This window comes from Dreissena polymorpha, chromosome 2 (assembly GCF_020536995.1).
Source record: "Dreissena polymorpha isolate Duluth1 chromosome 2, UMN_Dpol_1.0, whole genome shotgun sequence".
NCBI lineage: Eukaryota > Metazoa > Mollusca > Bivalvia > Myida > Dreissenidae > Dreissena > Dreissena polymorpha.
In genome coordinates this window covers 23,789,136-23,812,658 of record NC_068356.1, presented here as the reverse complement: position 1 = coordinate 23,812,658, position 23,523 = coordinate 23,789,136, and the positions used below count along the sequence as shown (strand labels likewise).

The 23,523-nt window shown below is 35.6% G+C and overlaps 1 protein-coding gene across 3 annotated transcripts; it reads right to left on the bottom strand.

Moving 5' to 3' along the window:
* Positions 1 to 23,415, bottom strand: LOC127866244 (testis-expressed protein 2-like). 3 transcript variants are annotated; one of them, XM_052406669.1, is made up of 9 exons: positions 23,319 to 23,391; positions 19,733 to 19,793; positions 10,683 to 12,073; positions 9,424 to 10,389; positions 8,236 to 8,462; positions 7,368 to 7,454; positions 6,881 to 7,087; positions 6,040 to 6,160; positions 1 to 1,470 (listed from the first exon to the last, which is right to left on the bottom strand). In XM_052406669.1, the coding sequence occupies exons 3-9, from the start codon at positions 11,802 to 11,804 to the stop codon at positions 1,357 to 1,359; spliced, it is 2,844 nt and encodes a 947-aa protein (XP_052262629.1). In that variant the 5' UTR covers positions 11,805 to 12,073; positions 19,733 to 19,793; positions 23,319 to 23,391; the 3' UTR covers positions 1 to 1,356. The 3 variants fall into 3 exon arrangements, with proteins under 3 accessions (XP_052262629.1, XP_052262630.1, XP_052262631.1); XM_052406670.1 differs by lacking the exon at positions 19,733 to 19,793 and having other exon boundaries at positions 23,319 to 23,415; XM_052406671.1 differs by lacking the exon at positions 19,733 to 19,793 and having other exon boundaries at positions 23,287 to 23,385.
* Between the last annotated feature and the right edge of the window lie 108 nt (positions 23,416 to 23,523).

Below are 23,523 nucleotides of genomic sequence, written 5' to 3'. Positions count from 1 at the left end.
TGAGTGAAGTTTCAACATAATACTTGTAGTAGAAACAATAATATGTTGCATTTTAACATTAACCAATGTACTGCATAAAAAACAGGAATAATAATCCTAAATTGCTGGTCATGGAGCTTGGTCAGGGGCCTAACACAATGACCCTGAACATGTGTATGAATTGGATATGAGCAGTAGTAACAGCGCTATGGAGATATTGCACATTTACCTTCATCAATTAAAAAAAAGCAGCCTTATTCCGCTAAATTGCAAGTTAGAGTTATGGAACTTCGTCTATGGCCTCACATAAAACACCCAAACCATACAATTGAATGTCTGTCGTAGAAAAAATGAGGAGGAGATATTCCACTTTTACCTTAACCAGAGAAGTACAAAGACAAACAGCTGACATTTGGGTGAGTAGAACAGCTTGGACTATTAAACGAATAGTCAAGCTAAAGAAAGAAAACTGACATTCCAAATCAGGTCTCACCTCTCCACACGTGTCATTTTGAAGTAAAATCAGTGGCACACCTTGTGTTTGGAAATCTTACATCTGATATTTTACATCCAGACTAGATAAATGTCCCTATTTGGGTACGGAAGTTGTCAAGTATAAAGTCAGAGTGTGAAAATGATGTGAAAGTTGGACATTTCTTCACTCCAGCACATGTGTATTAGTGAACTGTCACAGTAAAACAAAGCTTCAATTAGTTAGACACGAAAAAAGCCAAAAACAATGAATGAAAAACAGGAAACTATAGCAGTAAACAACACAACAACAATGAAAATAAACTTATATAATATACATGGTATATCGTATGAAGGAAATAAAAAAACTTACCGGTAAGTATTATTAGCAGTGGAATTTAAATAAATAGGAGAATAAAATGTTACAAAGAAAACAGGACAACTATTCACATGGAGTCTCCAGTCTTTAGTGCTCTTCACTTAAATATGAAATAAGTCAGAGCTTTGCTTGTGTTTGCACCATGACACATGCAATGAATAAGAAGCATGGATTCGTAAAAATTATCATGCTTTAATTCACTTCAGTACTGAACTTTAAAAAAAATATTTCAATACCATTTACAGTAGATGATTTTTTTTTTTACACCAGCCTAGGGTGACAAGAGTTGCCTTGTATTTATATTTATTTGCAAAAACACAAAACAAAAATCAGCTATAGTTCAATTTTAATGGAGTTACATCACTGGTCTCTAAAAATGAGGAGTTAATACGTTGGATCTCTTCATGTATATAGGTTTAAACCTCAAGCAAAGTGGGCTTGACTTCTGATCCATGAATGCAGAGTTCTGATCCCTCAAGGAAGAGGGTTAAACATGAGATCCATTCCTTCAATGAGTATGGAAAGGGTTAGACCTCAGATCCCTGCGCAGGCTGAGGCATGGCGGTGTGTTCCTCCACCTCGGGGCCTGCTGACAGGATGGGAACCACCAAGTCATCCATGTTGGGCATCACAAATACGTGCTGCAATGGATAAGAAGGTACCCTTACTAATGTAGAAACGGTTTCCATATCCTTAAACAAGAGGGCCTGAAAGGCCCAAAGACGCTCACCTGAGAAAACAAGATATGGGACAAATCTTCTGACCAAGTTTCATGAAGATCAGAAAATAAATGTGGCCTCTAGAGTGTTAACGAAGTTTTACTATAGCCATATAAGGAGAAATGCCCTGCCCCCTGGCAGCCATGTTTTTCGACCAACTGGCATCATTTTAAAACTCGTCCAAGATTTTGTCGGAATGAATCTTCTGACCAAGTTTCATGAAGATCAGACAGTAAATGTGGCCTCTAAAGTGTAAACAAGATTTTACTATAGCCATATAAGGAAAAATGCCCCGCCCCTTGGCAGCCATGTTTTTCAAGCAAACAAAATTATTTTCGAACTCGTCCAAGATATCATTGGGACCAATCTTCTGACTAAATTTCATGAAGATTGGACAATAAATGTGGCCTCTTGAGTGTTAACAAGGTTAAACTAAAGCCATATATAGCCATATAAGGAAAAATGCCCCGCCCCTGGTGGCCATGTTTTTAAAGCAACCAAAACCATTTTCAAACTCATCCAAGATATTATTTAACTATAGCCATATAAGGAAAAATGCCCCGCCCCCTGGCAGCCATGTTTTTCAACAAACCGGCATCATTTTTGAACTCTTCTTCCAAGATATTATTGGGATGAATCTTCTGACCAAGTTTCATGAAGATCGGACAGTAATGTGGCCTCTAGAGTGTTAACAAGATTTTACTTTAGCCATATAAGAAAAAATGCCCCGCCCCTTGGAAGCCATGTTTTTCAAGCAAACATAATTATTTTCGAACTCATCCAAGACATCATTGAGACCAATCTTCTGACAAAATTTCATGAAGATTGGACAATAAATGTGGCCTCTAGAGTGTTAACAAGGTTTTACTAAAGCCATATAGCCATATAAGGAAAATGCCCACCCCTGGTGGCCATGTTTTTAAAGCAACCAAAACCATTTTTGAGCTTATCCAAGATACCATTGGGACAAATCTTCTGGCCAAGTTTCATGATTATCGGAAAATAAATGTGACCTCTAGAGTGTTAACAAGGTTTTACTATAGCCATATAAGGAAAAATTCCCTGCCACGTGGTGGCCATGTTTTTCAACCAACTGGCATCATTTTTAAACTCGTCCAAGATATTATTGGGATGAATCTTCTGACTGAGTTTCATGAAGATCGGACTATAAATGTGGCCTCTAGAGTGTTAACAAGATTTTACAACAGCCATATACTAAATGTATAGCCATATAAGGAAAAATGCCCCGCCCCTTGGCAGCCATGTTTTTCAAGCAAATGTAACCATTTTCGAACTCATCCAAGACATCAATAAGACAAATCTTCTGACCATATTTCATGAAGATTGGACAATAAATGTGGCCTCTAGAGTGTTAACAAGATTTCACTATAGCCATATAAGGAAAAAAATGCCCCGCCCCTTGGCAGCCATGTTTTTCAAACAAAGGTTACCATTTTCAAACTCATCCAAGATATCATTGGGACAAATCTTCTGACCAAGTTTCATGAAGATCGGAAAGTAAATGTGGCCTCTAGAGTGTTAACAAGGTTTTACTATAGCCACATAAGGAAAAATGCCCCGCCCCTTGGCGGCCATGTTTTTCATCCAACCGGCATCATTTTAGAACTTGTCCAAGATATTATTGGGATGAATCTTCTGACTAAGTTTCATGAAGATTGAACAATAAATGTGGCCTCTAGAGTGTTAACAAGATTTTACTATAGCCATATGAGGAAAAATGCCCTGCCCCTTGGCAGCCATGTTTTTCAAGCAAATGTTACCATTTTTGAACTCATCCCAGATATCATTGGGACAAATCTTGTTAGCAAGTTTCATGAAGATCAGAAAATAAATGTGGCCTCTAGAGTGTTAACAAGGTTTTACTATAGCCATATAAGGAAAATGCCCCGCCCCCTGGCGGCCATGTTTTTCAACCAAACGACATCATTTTGGAACTCCGTCCAAGATATTGGGATGAATCTTCTGACCAAGTTTCATGAAGATTGGACAATACATTTGGCCTCTAGTGTTAACAAGATGTTACTATAGCCATATATAGCAATATAAGGAAAAATGCCCCGCCCCTTGGCAGCCATGTTTTTCAAGCAAATGTACCCATTTTCGAACTCATCCAAGATATTATTGAGACCAACCTTCTGACTAAATTTCATGAAGATTGGACAATAAATGAGGCATCTAGAGAGTTAACAAGGCAAATGTTGATGCCGCAAGACGGACAACGGACAAAAGGCAATCACAAAAGCTCAACATGAACATGTTGTGCTCAGGTGAGCTAAAAATGCAGGTGTGGAATAATTACAATAAAAACCTTAAGCACATAAAAATTATGTTGTAAACATACAAGAGAGTCTCATTGGAATTTGATACTTGCTTGATTTTCACTGTTTAATGAATGTACAAAACAAATGTTTTAGAAAGGCCAATACAAAATATATGTGTCAATATTTGTTGGTAGAAAATACCAATCTGAGCTTTTTTGTTATTATTTTTTTTACCAGATACCTTTTCTTACAATGGCCAGGAATAGCCCCAATGAGGCAAAAAACATTGGATAAACATGTGTTTTCTAAGATAAGCTAACTATGTCACAGTATAAACAAGAGCACCCGCCTTGCGGGTGCAGACCCGCTCATCTATTTTCTTTTTAAAGGTGAAGAGACTCTCATTTTCAATCACAAAGGAGGGAGGGGTGGAGTGAAGAGGGGTGTATAGTGTGGGGGTGTGGAATTTATTACATTATCTTCCAAAAATGCGAAAAAAAAAAAAAAAAATTCGGGGTGGGGGGGGTGGGGGGGAGTGGGGGGGGGGGGATTCTTGGGTGCGATGGTTTGAACGTTATCTCAAACATAAAATAATAAAAATAAATATTTGTGTTTTTTAACCGTTTCAAAAAAAATAAAAAATTGGGGGGGTGGGGTGGGGGGGGGGGGGTATAGTGTGAGGGTGTGGTAATTTGTGAGATGATCTTAAAAAAAAAAAAAAAACATTAGGGGGGGGATTCGGGTGGGGGGAGGGGGGCGGGGGGGGGTGGGGGGGATTCTTGGGTGCGATGGTTGGACGGTATTTTCAAACATAAAATAATAAAAATAAATATTTGTGTTTTTTAACCGTTTCAAAAAAGAAATTGGGGTGGTTGGGGGGGTTATAGTGTGAGGGTTGTGGTGGTCATTTGTGAGATGATCTTAAAAAAATAAAAATAATAAATAAAAATAAGGGGGGGAGGGAGGGGGGTGGGGGGGGAGGGCACATACGATGGTTTGGGTGGAGTCTATTGTGGTATTTCAGGGTAAGAGTAGTTTTGTCAAAGTATCAATCAAATCTAATCATAAATAAAGAAGTTATGGCAATTTAGCAAAATTTAATAATTTGACCTTGAGAGTCAAGGTCATTCAAAGGTCAAGGTAAAATTCAACTTGCCAGGTACAGTAACCTCATGATATCATGAAGTATTTGAAGTTTGAAAGCAATAGCCTTGATACTTAAGAAGTAAAGTGGATCGAAACACAAAATTTAACCATATATTCAAAGTAAAGTGGACCTAAACACAAAACTTAACCAAATTTTCAATTTTCTAAGTATAAAAAGGGCACATTATTCTGTCAAAATGCCAGTCAGAGTTACATTACTTTGCCTGCACAGTCCCCTTATGATAGTTAGTAAGTGTTGCAAGTATTGAAAGCAATAGCTTGATACTTAAGGAATAAAATGGACCTAAACACAAAACTTTACCAAAATTTTAAATTTTCTAAGTATAAAAAGGGCACATAATTATGTCAAAATGCACGCCAGAGTTATCTAACTTTGCCTGCCCAGTCCCCTCATGATAGTAAGTAAGTGTACCAAGTTTGAATGCAATAGCATTGATACTTTCTGAGAAAAGTGGACCTAAACGCAAAACTTAACCAAATTTTCAATTTTCTAAGTATAAAAAGGGCACATTATTCTGTCAAAATGCAAGCCAGAGTTATCTAACTTTGCCTGCCCAGTCCCCTCATGATAGTAAGTCAGTGTACCAAGTTTGAATGCAATAGCATTGATACTTTCTGAGAAAAGTGGACCTAAACGCAAAACTTAACCGGACGCCGATGCCAACGTCGACGCAGACGCCGACGCCAAGGTGATGACAATAGCTCATAATTTTTTTTTCAAAAAATAGATGAGCTAAAAATGATACATGTAATGATCATTAAGCATTGACATTTTACCATAAAAATTCAAAAGTATCAAAGAATAAACATTATAAAACATTTATTCAGAACAACAGGTAAAGCATAAACATTTATTGTGACAGTTTCATACTACTAAAACACTCCACCTAGATTATCAAAATTATAGAATAAATTATGCTTAAATTTTAATATGCAAACACATAAAACAAACTTATTTCAAACATACTAAACATGTATCATCTAAAATTTAGGTTTTATACAAAAGTTATAAAAAGTTCCAAACATTTCAATATAATGTTACCTGGAACTCCAAGGCCAGTTTCTTCTCTATCCAATCTGTGATATGAGTCATGGTGACCTCTCGCTCACCCACTTTAGGTTTTGCTACCAGCCAGAGCTGGGGGTTACCACGGAAACCATACCTGGAAATAATTAACAGTAAAAAGTGACATCTAAAGACTGTGCAACTCTCCTAGTTGTAATTTGTTTTTGTCAAAAAGAGAAACACGGTATGGGGATTAACTGAAAATAATATGGAGTTATTACGTAAATGGAAATGCAGGACCCATAGCAAGCCTCACATGTGTTAAATTTGTGCATATGCACACTTGCTAACCCTTTCCCACTCAGAAGCAAAGTGAAAATGGCTATATTCAAAGAGCATAAAACCACAGCAGCCTGCCAGTAACTCGCAGTCTGTTCAGGTTTTATGCTGTTTGCTAGTCATCAGTATCTAAGGGTTGGAAATGAAGATTTAAAAACTTGAATCTTCTAAGAAAGGTTTAACTTTAATTAAACTTTCTAACAGACTATACATTTGTCAAAATACGTATTTGAGTGTGAAAGGGTCATAGGAAATCCCCAGCCAAGATTGAAATGACAAATGTAAAGAAAAGTTTGTAAACACTGTATAGGTATTTTCATAAATATGTTTAATTTTAATGAAGTACACGCATTTATTTCTCCTCTACAAGTATATATGCATTAAATTGCAACATTAAACTACAGGAAATATGAAAACTAAAATCAAAATCAACTCAGTCATGGCTTTATCACTGCAGCTATACAAACATGACTAAGCATTTCCTAGGTCAGACACAAGGCAACAGCAACAAGGCTGACAGTGTTTTGCATGGACTCACCAGAGCCTGTCTGAGGGTGGGCAGGGTATGTTGAGTGCCAAGGTTCCACTCAGCTTCTGTAGCTCCACGGTGAGAATGAGGCGAGTGTTGGACACCTCGGTCATCGCCTTCTTGATGAACTTGTACTCCGTGGCTGACTGGAAGTACTTTGAGCTGGTTATCTTGTTGATGTACTTCAGTAGCTTCTTACCAGTGCCTCCTGATTGGCTACAATGAACAACATACATGTAATCATTAAACACACACTGCCTAATAAGCCTAATATAAAAACTGTATAATAAATAAATCACTGTATTCATAACAGCCATGGTGCAAAAAGTGTTTTTTGATGATGTAAGAATCTCAATCAGTCACCTGATTAAATGTTTTGATAACGGACATACAGTAAAAACAGTGGTTTTTGAATATGCTTAATCATGTGAATAAGCAGGAATAAAATACCTGTAATTGTACTCTGCAAACTAAAGTACATTTTAGAGCTACACACCCTTCCTCGTTCACACTGGCCGTCTCCTCGTCTTCATCTGTGGAGGATTCTGCACTGTCTTCTTCATCACTGTTCGTCACTGCTGACCTGCATCATACAATGAGAATACTTGGTTTGTGGTGAAGACAGGTAAGTTTTCTTAGCCAATAGCATGGCTTAAAAAGACTAAACCATCACCCTTGACCAGTTGTTAATGTTTATGTGTTGAGCAAACAACTGAATTGTTCACACTTAGACATATTTTTATGGAACCACCATGCTATGCTACTGTATATGCCAAAAACCAAACCTTTGGCATTGCAGTGTTACAGGAGATATTTTGAATTTCTCTATAACATATAAGCGTTTCAAGTGAATTACAGGGCCAATTTTGACCCCAGGAGCATGATATCAAAAACTCCAGTAGAGGACCACCATGCAATGTTATATACCAAAAATTACACCACATGGCTTTCACATTTTACAGGAAAAATAAAAGTTCTTTTGCTATATAAACAGAAGTCAACCCCAGGGGTATAATTTTAACAAACTTTGTGGAGGAACGCTAGAAGATATTATACATCAAATATTAAACTCCTGACTGTTTAGAAAAGAATTTTTAGTTTTTATTTTAAAATCTATATACAGCTAGGGTAACCTTGTTTATTCAATAGACCACAACAATAAAAAACACTTTCAAAAAAAGTAACCCAAGCATCATTCCAGTTTAGTTTTGGTTAAAATCTTTCAAATGGTTCAGGAGGAATTGTTTGAAGTCACAAACAATTGAAGTACTGACGGATGTCGGACATCATTGTACCTTCAAAGCTGCCCATGAGCACTAAGTGCCCACATACTCTAATAATAAGTTAAAATGATTGCTGCATACTTGTCCTGTTTCTCTACCACTGGTTTTGGTGCAGGTGGAGGCTGCTTCAGTCTCAGAAGGTTCACTTTGGTCTCAATCGTCATCTTGAACTTGCCACTGTAGGTGATGTCAAGGTCAACCCAGAAACCATTCTCGTCTAGGTAAGGCTTGGCAGCACGTCGTATCACCGGCACTTCCCTCCCAAGACAGATTTCACTTATCTTCAGGTCCTCAATAAAGTATGGAATCTGTAGATAACAATGTATGCATGCTGAGTCGTACTGCTTAACAGTATTGTAAAATGATCATAATAGTCATTAGATGATATGTTCTCTTTCAATGGTTTACATTAATCTAACAAGTGATTAACAACCTAATATAGTGAATTGATATCCCCCACCAAATAAATCGTGTTTATGGATGGGTGCAAATATCTTCATACACTGTATAATCCTAAAAAACAGTTAATTGTTTGAATGCATTTCAATTCTCCTCATTGATATCTATACACCCATGAGGTTTCATGTGGAAATCTTAGATCATACAGAATACTACAAAGCGTAATACCTCTTACTTAAGTAAGTGCAGGTTTATGGTTTTTGTGCAAGGCAATTCTTATCTTTGATATCTAAACACCCATGAAGTTTCATGTTGAAATCTTGTATCATATCTGAGAAATAGCCTTGAAACCATACATAAAACAAAACAAAAACACAGGGCAATAACTCTTATGTAAGAAAAAGTAGGGTTATGGTTCTTGTACATAGCAGTTCTTCCTATTGATTTCTACACAACCATGAAGTTTCATGTTGAAATCTTGTATTGTAACCGAGATAAAGACTTGAAAAGTTACATCATACAAAACAACAAATGGAAATAACTCTTATTTAAGAAAGTGTAGGGTTATGGCTTTTGTGCATGGCACTTTTCCTTATTGATATCTACACATCCATGATAATTTCGTGTTAATATTTTAAATAGTTTCTGATAAATAGTTTTTAATAGCCCGTAACTAGTTTTGTGACAGACTAACGGAAAACGCCAATTCTATATCTGTCCGCCTTTGGCGGGGGATAATAATTATTTTGCTTTTGATTGTAAATTGTTTTATTATGAATAATTATAACATTATGACTTACTCATTTTAATCATTTCATAATAAGCAATTTAACTAATACTAATTCAAAGCAGCTATCTTCAGACACTTACATGGATTTTTGACAGCTTCTTTTGTAGCTTGTCTTTGACTTTCTCTGCCCAATATTTGTCACCTAGAAAGTCATAGAAGCATCGCCCAATGACTGCATTCAAGGGAAGTAATGCTGGATCACACACAATACTCTTGGAGCCACCACTTCCTGGGGCAGGTGAACCCTTCTCTCGTGATAAAGGCTCTTTGTCTTTTCCGCTGACACTGTGAGTAGGGCTGGATGGGACACTGCTTGCTGTGGTGCGCGGCATGAGACGTGTCATGTATATCACAAAAGCATTGAGATCAAAACTACCTGGAACCTGTTCTCCAGTGACATTGGACGAAATAGATGACAAGGAATCTGATGATGATTGGCGATTACCAAATTTAAGACTATCTGTGCTACTATTTCTTGTATGTTTCATATTGAATGTTTCTACCAAATTCTTGATTTCAAGCACATTGTTTTTCAGAGGAGATCCTTTCGCAGCAGCCAAAAAACGTCTGAACCACTGTTCCTTCTCCTGACAGGTTCGAGCAAACAAGTACAGAACAAACGAGTCACATGCTGTTTCATTCACAACTTCAAATCCATTAACAGAATCAGAACTGTGGCTGGTACTCATTTTCATGCCTGGAACCAATGTAGAACTCACAGGAGACTGTGGTGCAGAATCTGACCTAGCATTCTGTCGATGATTGGTTTTACCAATGGCAATACAAATTGGATACTTTTTGCTCCACAAACGTTTCTTTACTAAACCTGCTGGAACGAGGAACACCTTGCTTCCTTCGATATCAAAATGTCTCTGATGGATGAACTGTGGGTTGTGGCTGGGCTCATCCCACATGGCTCGTTTAAGAACATTCACCTTGGGCCGCCTGAGCCGCAGTGTGCTTCTCTCCAAGTCAATGTAGATGGAGTGGGTCTGGTTGATGGAGTATGTCGCGGGATTATACTCTCCAAGCTCATTCATCCAGCCCTAAAAAATAGAAAAGAATCTCCTTGTTAGATGTGACTGGAGTCATAAGGCTTCTGACTAGATGCCAAAAAATCATTTTGAAAAGAAAGCATTGACAATTACTTCAAATTCATTACCTGAACAGGTAAACACTTATCCTTATTTTTCTTGGTAAATTAGTATGCCAAATAATGATCCTTGGTTGCAGATTATAGATGTTTGCTTTACTGTAATTATTCTAAGTTTTTTGCACACTTTTGATATACCGACCACTTTATAAAATGTGTTTACCAATGGAAAAATGTTTAAAATACCTTATAGAAACTTTCATCTGCCTTTGGCTCCCTAATTTCTGGCATTAACATGGGAGGTAACTCTTCAAGTGGTGGGTCCTCCAGGATAGGCTCCCTTGGCTTGGCCGGTTCTGTAATCCACAGGAACAAAAACCAGCCTACAGACGCCAGCAGGGTACCAGTGATCAGTCCACTTAGGAAGGAAGGGAGTGGCAGAATCACACATAACAAAAGCACCACTGCAGAGATGGAAATTTTCTTAACTGGAATGTTTGTGTTTCTGATTTGCACCGTTCCTACCTGTTTACTTGATTCACTTAAACCTGTTTCAAAATGTATCTTGCTTGCTGATTGCATTTCTTTTTCCACAATATTATCCTTTTCTACTGTCTGGGGACTAAATTTTGACATGGCAACTGGACTAGAAGGTACTTCTGGTTTAATATTCCTCAGATTTGGTTCTGCTTTGCGTTTTCTTAACAAATCTACCTGTGGCAAACCAGAAAAATCTTCATAAGTTGGATCAAAATATTCCTCAGTAGTTTCTAATTCCTCAGCTTTGTTTTGCACATCGACTGTCCATTCCTTTTCATATGAAATAAACTTAGTATTTGTTTTAACATCTTTTTCTGTTTGTTTGCTATCTACTGCATGAAGTTCATCATTTCTCACTGTCTCTTCAGGCTTACTTTTCTGTCCACTCTCAGGGATACTTTTTTGCACACTTTGTGAAGCATATAAATCTTTGGGACCAACTCCTGTTTTATCTTTATTTCTAAATGACTCTGACAAACTATCAGTCTTTTTCACAAGTTTTTCCTTTATGTCCATTAATTTTTCAAAAGAGTAATGACTTTTCATAGATGACGGAGAGCTAGAAAGCACTGCTTCTTTACTCTGCACCAATGGTTCTGGAGATTTGGACTGTGTCCTGGCTCTGTCAATATCCTCCCTCTTCTCTTTAGGCTCACCCACCTTGCCCTCCCCCTTCCCTCTATCTGACATTCTGGTCACCATAGAGAGTTCATCATCTTCCTCCTCCTCTAATGCCTTGAAGCTGAAGCTCATCATACCTCCCACTTTTGGAGGTGGGGGACGGACCGGTGCCCCTTCCCCTTTCTTGAAACTTCCACTTGTAGCCATATTTTCATAAAAAATAATGGAAATTTTTTTATCAAGTTTTCGTTTTTATATTTTACTGATATATTTATCTATGTTGTTGATGTGTTAAGTCTATGTTATTCATTTTTGTTGTATTAAAGAAAACTGTGATCTAAACTGAAACAACTTTCCCGTTTATTTCACCATATGCTACCACAACCAGGCATGTGTTGCTGGTGCTTTTTATGATTGTATGCATTTCTTCACAGTCCATTTTCTGGGTCAATAGTTGCATCTTTGTTGTCTTCCATCTGAAAAAACACAGCAACACCCAATAAATATGTTGTCATCTTACATAATAACAAAACTGATTATATTTGATAAGAGAGAATTGACAAGTATGACAATAACAGAGTACCGGTATTCATTACTAAATACCTCCACAAACCCAAAAAGACTTTAAAGATTTAAAAAAATCCTATGCATAGATTTATACTACGATGCTCTAAGACAATTTTTATATTATTATATACAAATGTATGCTGATAGAGCATATATAACATTCCATCTAACACTTAATTTTAATTTTATAAAGCAGGTGATAAAAGAGGAAATTTTTGCATTTTTGCAGGCATGTACACGAAATTGTCATGCACAACCAGACATTAGCAACAATGCTGTATCTATATATCAGTTCTATTTCAGATACAAGACTATTGCTCTAAAACATGGACAAGCAGTGCAGTGTGTGAGCAGCATGTGACTTAACATCAGCTGACTGACAAGATGTCACCAGTCAGTTATGTATAACAAATACCAGACATTTTGTTGTCTGTCATTGTTAATCCTTTGTTCAAAATTAACAACTAACTGCTAACCAGTACCTGCAGTCAATTGATGTTTTCTAAAGGGTTAATTTTAAAAACTAAATCCAGAATGGTTTGTGTAAACACTCGCACACACAAAATATAATTAGTATTTAAGTAAAAACTACCATGTAATATAACTTAATAAAAATATGAACCTCAATTACTGTAATGCATACTTATTACACAAGCCTGTTTATGTGCTGAATCATTATTAAGGTGAATGGATATAAAGAACACAAAATTGGTAACTTATTCTATAAAACTTGCTTAAAACTTATTATTTTAATAGTACATAAAGTTAATTATAAAATAAAATGTGAAAAGCTCAAAACTTATTTGTTAGCCATCTGTCACTTTGATTGTCACAGTTTTGGATCTGATAGTAAGTGGGTAAAATTAGCAATCTGTGTTGTTGACAATACAATTGACAACCAGACCCTTAACAAAGTAGAAAACTCATTATAAAATTTATCAAAATCATCAAATGTTTTTGTTTATTTCTCATTATATTGTTAATATTCTTCAAAAACAACACAATACACCACTAGTTTGCACAACATCAGTTTCATTGCTAAAACCTGTTACTTAGTAAATATTTATAATTACTTATTATAATTTAGCATAAGTTGACATTAACAATCTAAATGTATGGGCAGAGACTACATTATATAAAAGCTCAAAATAAGTTAAGTGTAGTTGTATATTAATACTGAAGTTTTTTGTTTGTTTCACCTATTTTATTTGTGTTATGTTCATTTCATAAACTTAACTAAATTGTACTTTATGAAAAATATTCATATTTTTAACATGTAATATCTGTTTCATCATGTATTGAACAGCATTAAAAACGAACTTCTATTATAAAAAATACAACAATGTTTTAAAATGTTATGAACAGACATGTGAAACAAAGATGCTGGTATTATCCAATATCATTCACAGTGCAGTCAAATCCAAACTAGCGCTCGATTGGTAATTGTCGGCTCTGGTACTGCTTAAATGTGCCAAGGGTACTCTTAAGTTTACTTAAATGTACCCAAGGTACTCAAAATATATTGAAACGTACCCGTGAATTCTGATGCTAAATTTGTTGTTGACTGCTAATATTTTCAAATTAATCATGAAGCATATTTAGGCAGGCTTTGTTCAACGAGAATTTGGTTTTGCATCCTTAGCCCGTTTTACGACATCGGGTACATTTAAGTAGTACCCTATTGGGTACATTTAAGTAGTACCCGATCAGACAATGACCAATCGAGCCAAACTAGGCCAATTTTTACAGGACAGTAGGTCTTGTAAAATGGGAACAAATGCAGCACATCTTCTTTGTTTTTACAGGATCAATGGGCTACAGAAATTTTAATATTTAAACAAGGGCTGTTTGTAAAACATGCATGCCCCCCTACGGCTGTCAGTTGGAGTGGCAGCCATTGTGTGAATATGTTTTTTGTCACTGTGACCTTGTCCTTTAACCTAGTGACCTGAAAATCAATAGGGGGTCATTATCAATGTACCTATGAAGTTTCAAGATCCTAGGCCTAATTATTCTTAAGTTATCATCAGGAAACCATTTTACTGTTTCGAGTCACTGTTACCTTGACCTTTGACCTAGTGACCTGAAAATCAATAGGGGTCATTTGCCAGTCATGATCAATGTACCTATGAAGTTTCATGATCCTAGGCGTAAGCATTCTTGAGTTATCATCCGAAAACCATTTTAATATTTCGAGTCACTGTGACCTTGACCTTTGACCTAGTGACCTGAAAATCAATAGGGGTCATCTGCCAGTCATGATCAATGTACCAATGAAGTTTCATGATCCTAGGCCTAAGTGTTCTTGATATATCATCCGGAAACCATTTTACTATTTCGAGTCACTGTGACCTTGACCTTTGACCTAGTGACCTGAAAATCAATAGGGGTCATCTGCCAGTCATGATCAATGTACCTATGAAGTTTCATGATCCTAGGCCTAAGTGTTCTTGAGTTATCATCCGGAAACCATTTTACTGTTTTAAGTGACTGTGACCTTGACCTTTGACCTAGTGACCTGAAAATCAATAGGGGTCATCTGCTGTTCATGATCAATGTACCAATGAAGTTTCATGATCCTAGGCCAAAGCCTTCTTGAGTTATCATCCGGAAACTATTTAACTATTTCAAGTCACTGTGACCTTGACCTTTGACCTAGTGACCTGAGAATCAATGGGGTCATCTGCCAGTGATGATCAAGGTACCTATGAAGTTTCATGATCCTAGGCCTAAGCGCTCTTGAGTAATCATCCGGAAACCATTTTACTGTTTCAAGTCACTGTGACCTTAACCTTTGACCTAGTGACCTGAAAATCAATAGGGTTATTGGCCAGTCATGATCAATGTACCTATGAAGTTTCATGATCCTAGGCCTAACCATTCTTGAGTTATCATCCGGACACCATTTTACTATTTCGAGTCACTGTGACCTTAACCTTTGACCTAGTGACCTGAAAATCAATAGGGGTCATCTGCCAGTCATGATCAATGTACCTATTAAGTGTCATGATCCTAGGCCTAAGGGTTCTTGAGTTATCATCTGGAAACCATTTTACTATTTTGAGTCACTGTGACCTTGACCTTTGACCTAGTGACCTGAAAGTCTATAAGGGTCATCTGCCAGTCATGATCAATGTACCTATGAAGTTTCATGATCCTAGGCCTAAGCGTTCTTGAGTTATCATCCGGAAACCATCTGGTGGACGGACGGACGAACATCCATCTGGTGGACGGACGGACGGACTGACATGTGCAAAACAATATACACCTCTTCTTCGAAGGAGAGCATAATAAGTTTCATCGCTGGGGACAAAGTATTGATGAATCAGTAAATAGTATAAATAAGAAGTATTAGTAAATGTATTTTGTTTAACATGCATATCAAAAGTTTAATGATTTAATGCTATAAATTGAAAATACTATCAAGATTTGTTAAGGTCATGCATGTGAACTTGAAGTTTATTAAGAATTGTTTCAAACATGAGACTGTTTTTGCTTACGTGCTTAGTTTAAACATATTTTCTTGAACACATATATGAGTTTACAGTAACTAGGCCTAAGCGTTTTTTAGTTATCATCCGGAAACCATCTGGTGGACGGACTGACCGACATACCGACGGACCGACATGAGCAAAACAATATACCCCCTCTTCTTCAAAGGGGGGCATAAATATTCAGATACTCATGAATCAATCTAATTGCTCTCAGTACATTAAGATCTTAAAAGCATTTATCTCAGGAACAGGTCAGAGTTCCAATATTGAATGCAGGTGATTATTGAAGAGTCTGAGTGCGCATGTAAGATAGGAGTATGAAAAGCAACCAACCACAGCCTAGATAAATGACGACAAGCCTTTCCAAGCCTGGAGATTGACAGTAAAGATCATGAAGGTGCAATTGATGGTGAAAATAATGATAAACAAGCAAATTGATTGAATTGATATCCCCCGCCAATATGCTTCTGGACACAAAAGTGTTATATTTGACACTCAAAAAAGCATTTTTTCAAGATAAAAAGGGCCATAACTCTGTTATTAACAGGTGGTGTACAATGCCATTTGGCGTGCATCATCCTCTTATCCATATATATATATACTCATACCAAGTTTTAGTGAAATCCGCCAAAGCACTTCCAAGATATGGCTCCGGACGGATGGAAAGATGAAAGGACGGACGGACAACGCCAAAACAATATCCCTCCGCCTATGGCCGGATATAATTATCAGTGTGCTTCCAAACACAACAAGATGCGTTTGTGAAACACAATGTCCCCCTATATGATGTTTGACCTTGTAGGATGACCTTGACCTTGTGAAGGATGACCTTGACCTTTCACCACTCAAAATGTGCAGCTCCATGAGATACACATGCATGCCAAATATCAAGTTGCTATCTTCAATATTGCAAAAGTATTCATAAAATAAGCGATTTGGGCCACATATATTTGACCTCTGACCTTCAAGGATGACCTTGACCTCGACCTTTCACCACTCAAAATGTGCAGCTCCATGAGATGCACATGCATGCCAAATATCAAGTTGCTATCTTCAATATTGCAAAAGTATTTATAAAATAAGCGATTTGGGCCACATATATTTGACCTCTGACCTTGAAGGATGACCTTGACCTTTCACCACTCAAAATGTGCAGCTCCATGAGATACACATGCATGCCAAATATCAAGTTGCTATCTTCAATATTGCAAAAGTATTCATAAAATGAGCAATTTTGGCCACATATATTTGACCTCTGACCTTGAAGGATGACCTTGACCTTGACCTTTCACCACTCAAAATGTGCAGCTTCATGAGATACACATGCATGCCAAATATGAAGTTGCTATCTTCAATATAGCAAAAGTTATTGCAAAATGTTAAAGTTGGCGCAAACAGACAGACAGACCAACAGACAGACAGGGCAAAAACAATATGTCCCCCACTACTATAGTGGGGGACATAAAAATTGATATTTGTATCACTTAAAAGCGACATGGCCATCATGGATTTGGACTTCCTGACCTGCATTTGAAAGATAACAATAATGCACAAAAATGGACCAATCAGGTGATCTTGGACTATTCCGTCAGTGTGAATGGTACGGAAAACCACAGGACGGATATTGAGTTGTTATGGCTATTTTGGTGACGCATAAAACTTCAAGAGGTGAAAACAATCCTAGACAAACCAATTGATTCTTTCTCATTTTTTTACCGGCGGACAATCGGTCCTGTAATTTGGAATAACAGGCCGGACCTTACAAACTTTTACAGGACATGTCGGTTGATCCGGCCATGTTTGAAAGAGACTGCACAGTGACAACTAAATCTACTGTATTCAATATTATCAGGGGTCTCGCGAGTGGGCGATTTCTTCGCCCAATTAATCTTCATTTCGCACATTAATTTCATGAAGGCGAAGTGATTTCTCCTCCTTTTAATGATTTACTTTGTGCCAGACATTGACCGATTAAAATCAATTTGATGTGGAGAATTGGACACAGGAGGATTCTCAGCCATAAGTTGCCCCATTTACAGGTCATGCAAAGTTGAACATTCAAAAGAACAGTCTGGAGCTATAACACTTCTTGAAATTGTTAATAGATGATGCCTTGATTAATTGCCTTCTGCTGGCTACCAATAACTATGATTCAGCAATATTAAATGGCCCATTAAAACAGTACTAAGGAATGATCAAATGGGAAGATGTTACTTAGCACTGGCAATAGATATGGGGCCCATTTACAGGTCAGATTTGGAATCTCTGCTATAAAATGAGATTTTAAATGAATTTAAATTTAAAACAAATATTTGTAACAAAGTATAAATTTGATTGTATGTTGAATTGCTTAAAATTAACAAGGAAGTAAAAAGATTCTGAACATTACTGGCTTGTTACTATTGAAGTTTATTTAATAACCTGTTCAGGAGAAAAAATAATTAAAAGTACAATCATAATCAACAATCAATGAGAAATAAGAAAAATGTCAGTTTTATACACTTAACATGTCTTATTGTATAAAACAAGTGAAGAGTTGATTGAAAGCTGAACAGAAACCACTTATCCATTAAGTTGCTGCAAAATATACGTAAAACTAAGATTTATGACGCAAATGTACCATTTCTCCCAAAAATGTTACCAATTCTCCCTATTTCACTTTAGGGAGAAGTGACTTCTCCCAAAATTTTGAGCCTAGCTAGACCCCTGATTATTCAATATTATTACCATGATGATACCCCTACCCAAGCCAGTTTTGTGCTGAAGGGTATAATTATTGTACCAATTTTACCAGTGCATCTCAAAATCAACGTAAGCCTTGGTGTGCCCTATTCAAAATTTGTGTTTTGATCACACTAGATTTACTTGTATGCGCACATGTGAGATTCAACGCCACAGTGCTGTACAAAAAATATTCCCACAGAAGAAAACTGTCAAACTCTACAAAATGAGATTAAAACAAATATTTAATCAATAAAAGCTTATTTTTATTATTCCTTAAAAGAAAGTGTTTTAAAAAAATCCATGTTGAATACTTGTAACTTTTATTGTCTTCTCGGCTTACAATTCTCCATGAAGTTCAGGAGCAAGTTACCGTTATATTTCGTAGTCAGGCCAAACCATCTTTCTGAATGTTTTTTTCTGAAACATGCTCCTATTGTTTAAGTTGAAGACTCATGTTTTTTTCATTTTTTACATCAGGCACAAAAAACCTGTGAAGAAAAATTGAAGTTTTTTTCACTCAGTGCCCTCACAAGTGCTTATAGGTTACTGCATACCAGTTAAATTAGTGAGAAAGAGAGATGTGTTTTACTGTCCTTATTGCAAAGAACCGGAAGAATAAAACAAATCTCTATTAAAACTATAAATATGTTCAAATATTAAAGTTTCCCGTAATGAATGATTATTTAATGTTAAAAAACTTATCAAACATCAAGAAACAAGTTATGAACAATTGTCAGACTGTTGCAAGTCTATTTTTTGTAACAAAAACCCAGTTTTGGATTTTATTGAAAATAAGTCTTAGAAGATGTCATTTCTGGCAATTATAGGTACATTCAAAGACGCTATGAAGCATGTGTGTGTTTATTTTGGATTAAATAATAACAAGGAATCCAGGGCCCTCAATCTATCAAATCTGCCGCCGAATTTCGGTGGCAGTCCCCCACCTGAAAAGTATATTTTTTTCCCCTTTTGGGGGGAAAAATTCCCCCTAAAATAAAATTAAAAATTTTTTTTTTTTTTTTTTTTATTATTTTTTTTTTGTAATAGAAAGATGTGTCTCATGATTATTATATCTCAATTTTATTTCAATTTAATCTTTCAAACATACTAAATTATGAAAAATGCAATGAATATAGTGCAAACATGTACAAATGTAATAATGAGAGAGTAAGTAAAAAAAATCCCCCAAAAAGGGAAACACCGCGAAAATTCCCCCTCCTAAGGGCTGCGGACCCCTTCCCCCAAAGTAGTGTGAGGGCCCTGGAATCTTACTTTGACATGCATATGTGTGTGGAGAATAAGTTTTAAGGATATAAACTTCAAAATACAACTAAGTTGATTGTTTCTTACTTTAGTTTATGTTGAAAATGTATTATTCTTTGAGATTAGCGCGATCCTACTTGTTGACTACCTGTGTATAGAATAAATCAAATTATTGGGTATTCTCTATTCAACATGAAGTTATTTATTTAAATTGATAATCGTTTTGAGAGAACTTTCAGTGACTGTGTTAACTCTGAACAGAGCTTTTAAAAGCATAACATTGGTAATACCCTCTTGTGGTTTATTTAGGTCACATTACAACATATCATAATACATGTAAGATAAACAACATTGATAACGATTTGTGATCAATACTCCATAATTCATCAACAAAATTTGATATGGCAACTGCCTTAAATGAAGCAACATTATAATGCCGGTCCATACAATAACCAAAAAGCACCGAAAAGCACCGAATAGCACCGAAAAGCACCGAAAAGCACTCAATTTCTCTCTATATATATATGCAATATATCGTTTCTAGTGTGTGTTAACGAGTTTAATTAGTAATAAATGGTTATATGATTGTATGTTTATACTACATTGTGCCCAAAATGGTAAATATCGGCAATTACCGACCGAAAAGCACTTCATGTGAAGACCGAAAAGCACTCTTTTTCTCGCTATATATATGAATATTTGCGTTTCTATTGTGTGTAAACGGATTAAATTAGTTATAAATTGTTATATTTCATGCATATTTATACTGCCTTGGGTTTATTATGAGGTATTAATGCCCAAAATTGGATAAATATCGGCAATATACCGACCGAAAAGCACTTCATGTGAAGACCGAAAAGCACTCAATTTATCGCTATATATATATAATATTTGCGTTGCCATTGTGTGTTAACGGTTTAAATTAGTTATAAATGGTAATATTTCATGCATATTTATACTACCTTGTGTTTATTATGAGGTATTGATGCCCAAAATTGGATTAATATCGGCAATATACCGACCGAAAAGCACTACATGTGAAGACCGAAAAGCACTCAATTTCTCGCTATATATATAATATTTGCGTTCCTATTGTGTGTAAACGGATTAAATTAGTTATAAATGGTTATATTTCATGCATATTGATACTACCTTGTGTTAATTATGAGGTATTAATGCCCAAAATAGGATAAATATCGGCAATATACCGACCGAAAAAGCACTTCATGTGAAGACCGAAAAGCACTCAATTTCTCGCTAGATATATAATATTTGTGTTAAGAAAAACTGCATCAACATGATTTACATGTAAGTTTTACCCGAGCCGACAATGACCAATCGAGCGTTACTAACAGTAAAATACCCAACAGCGGTATAATGTTATAGATTTATTTTTGCATTAACATTAATTCAAAACATTTTTAGTTCATAATGTTATTCACGTTAAATAAATACATCAGTTCTTCTTTTCATTTGCATCAAATTAAAGGTTAAAGTCCGATTGTTTTTTAAAAAACTGCTATTTTATGAATATATCAAGCATGTACACTTAACAATAACATGTGATGTTTTAAAATTTTGTGAAGCGCGCGTGCCATTGAACGTTGAGTTAAACAAGAGTTGCGAATTAAATTACACATAATTAAAAACTTATTTATTGTAGGATACCGATTACACGGAGCTTGATTACGCTGCGAACTAGAACTCTGCCGCAATGTATCTCCAATGAAAGATGTAACATTAATTCAAGCACGTATACTTAAAAAAAAAAGATATTTCTTTATTTCCGTTATCAGTTTAAAAATGATTGTATTAAGGTGTTACTAAACAATAAAATACCCAACAGCGATCGGGATTAATGCACTTGGCCACTAGATGAATAATTTTATACAACTATTCTGGGCAAATTTATATTTTCAAAACATTTTTAGTTGGTTTTGTTATTCACTTTCAATAAATACATCAGTTCTTTTTATCAACCAAACTCCTGTTGTGTGCTACTGTTTCTTATCAGAATTATATATATAACAATACACCATCAGCGGCCGAGCGCAGAATTGGCCGCTTTAAAAAAATGTGGAATGCATCAAATTGAATGTCAAATTCCGAGTGTATTAGAAAAAAACTGTTATTTTATATAAATAAATCAAGCACGCACACTTTAAAACAAAGATATTTCTTTATTTAATGTAGAATTTTGCAAAATTAACGAGATTTATATATAACAATGTTATATTACTTCTTTCTGGTTGAGTAAAAAAAACACAAAACAACATGTATAACATATAATATTTGTACATAATTTATAAAAAAGAAAAATAATGATGCACATGATATTTTATAATTTTGTTAAGTGCGCGTGCCATTGAACGTTGAGTTACGGGGGAGATGCGTATTAAATTACACATAATTAAAAGCTGATACTATTCTGTCAGCTTGATTTATAAATCATGTTCCATCACGCCAATAAATCCATTGTTTCATGAAATTGTAACGCCATCAGACCCGAATGAATACACCATTAATTCCAAGCAGGTAAATAACAATTACTATAATAAAACAGGGGAAGTCTACACTGTGTATTAGCAACCTGCTGTGATGATCTTATCAGTTCAATCCACAGGAACATGGCTACTGTACTGGAATTGGATTTACAGCCAAAATAACTGTTTTCATTTCAGTCTACACTGTGTATTAGCAACCTGCTGTGGTAATCTTATCTTATCATCTCAATACACAGGAACATGGCTACTGTACTGGAAATATCGGATTTACAGCCAAAATAACTGATTTCATTTATTGCTGAAGTGGTGTGTACTAACAATTAACAACGCGAATTGATCCACCTCACCGTTGCACTTTTTTATTAAATTAATTAATTTACTGAGTTAATTAAAGACGGCGCTAATAAGTGTGAAGGTGGAAATTAAGAAATAAGATCTATTTTCGCATGTCACTGAATACACATGATACATGGATACAATATCAATACGACACATTTGAATCTTTCATTTCTCCAAAAAATTAGCAAGTAGTCACATATATATAAGATAGAAGTGCTTTTCGGTCGGTATATTGCCGATATTAATCGAATTTTGGGCATTAATACCTCATAATAAACCCAAGGCAGTATAAATATGCATGAAATATAACCATTTATAACTAATTTAATCCGTTTACACACAATAGAAACGCAAATATTCATATATATAGCGAGAAATTGAGTGCTTTTCGGTCTTCACATGAAGTGCTTTTCGGTCGGTATATTGCCGATATTTATCCAATTTTGGGCATTAATACCTCATAATAAACCCAAGGCAGTATAAATATGCATGAAATATAACCATTTATAACTAATTTAATCCGTTTACACACAATAGAAACGCAAATATTCATATATATAGCGAGAAATTGAGTGCTTTTCGGTCTTCACATGAAGTGTTTTTCGGTCGGTAATTGCCGATATTTACCATTTTGGGCACAATGTAGTATAAACATACAATCATATAACCATTTATTACTAATTAAACTCGTTAACACACACTAGAAACGATATATTGCAAATATATAGAGAGAAATTGAGTGCTTTTCGGTGGTTTTCGGTGGTTTTCGGTTATTGTATGGACCCTTATAATGCTCACTCTAAGAGTGCAAAGTATTTTATGGCATTTACTCGTGTTAAAAATGTTCATCAAAGATGTTCCATCATTATCGAAGTTATTGTTGACGCAATCTACTTCCTGTTTCATTTTCTTGCATGTGCAGCGAATAATGACGACCAATGAATAACTTTTACGTTTTATATAAATATTAAAACCTCTTCGATTATTGTTTTATTTTAAAGAAATTCTCTATAATTCTATGTTTATCTTTTTTCA

What these genes read in the sequence shown, in the direction of transcription:
- LOC127866244 (XM_052406670.1), bottom strand. Translation starts at nt 11,804, where the DNA reads ATGGCTACAAGTGGAAGTTTCAAGAAAGGGGAAGGGGCACCGGTCCGT. An exon ending in AGAAGCTGTCAAAAATCCAT is followed by an intron (nt 8,463 to 9,423) that starts GTAAGTGTCTGA and finishes TGTTATCTACAG; the next exon opens with ATTCCATACTTTATTGAGGA. An exon ending in CCACCCTCAGACAGGCTCTG is followed by an intron (nt 6,161 to 6,880) that starts GTGAGTCCATGC and finishes AATTATTTCCAG; the next exon opens with GTATGGTTTCCGTGGTAACC.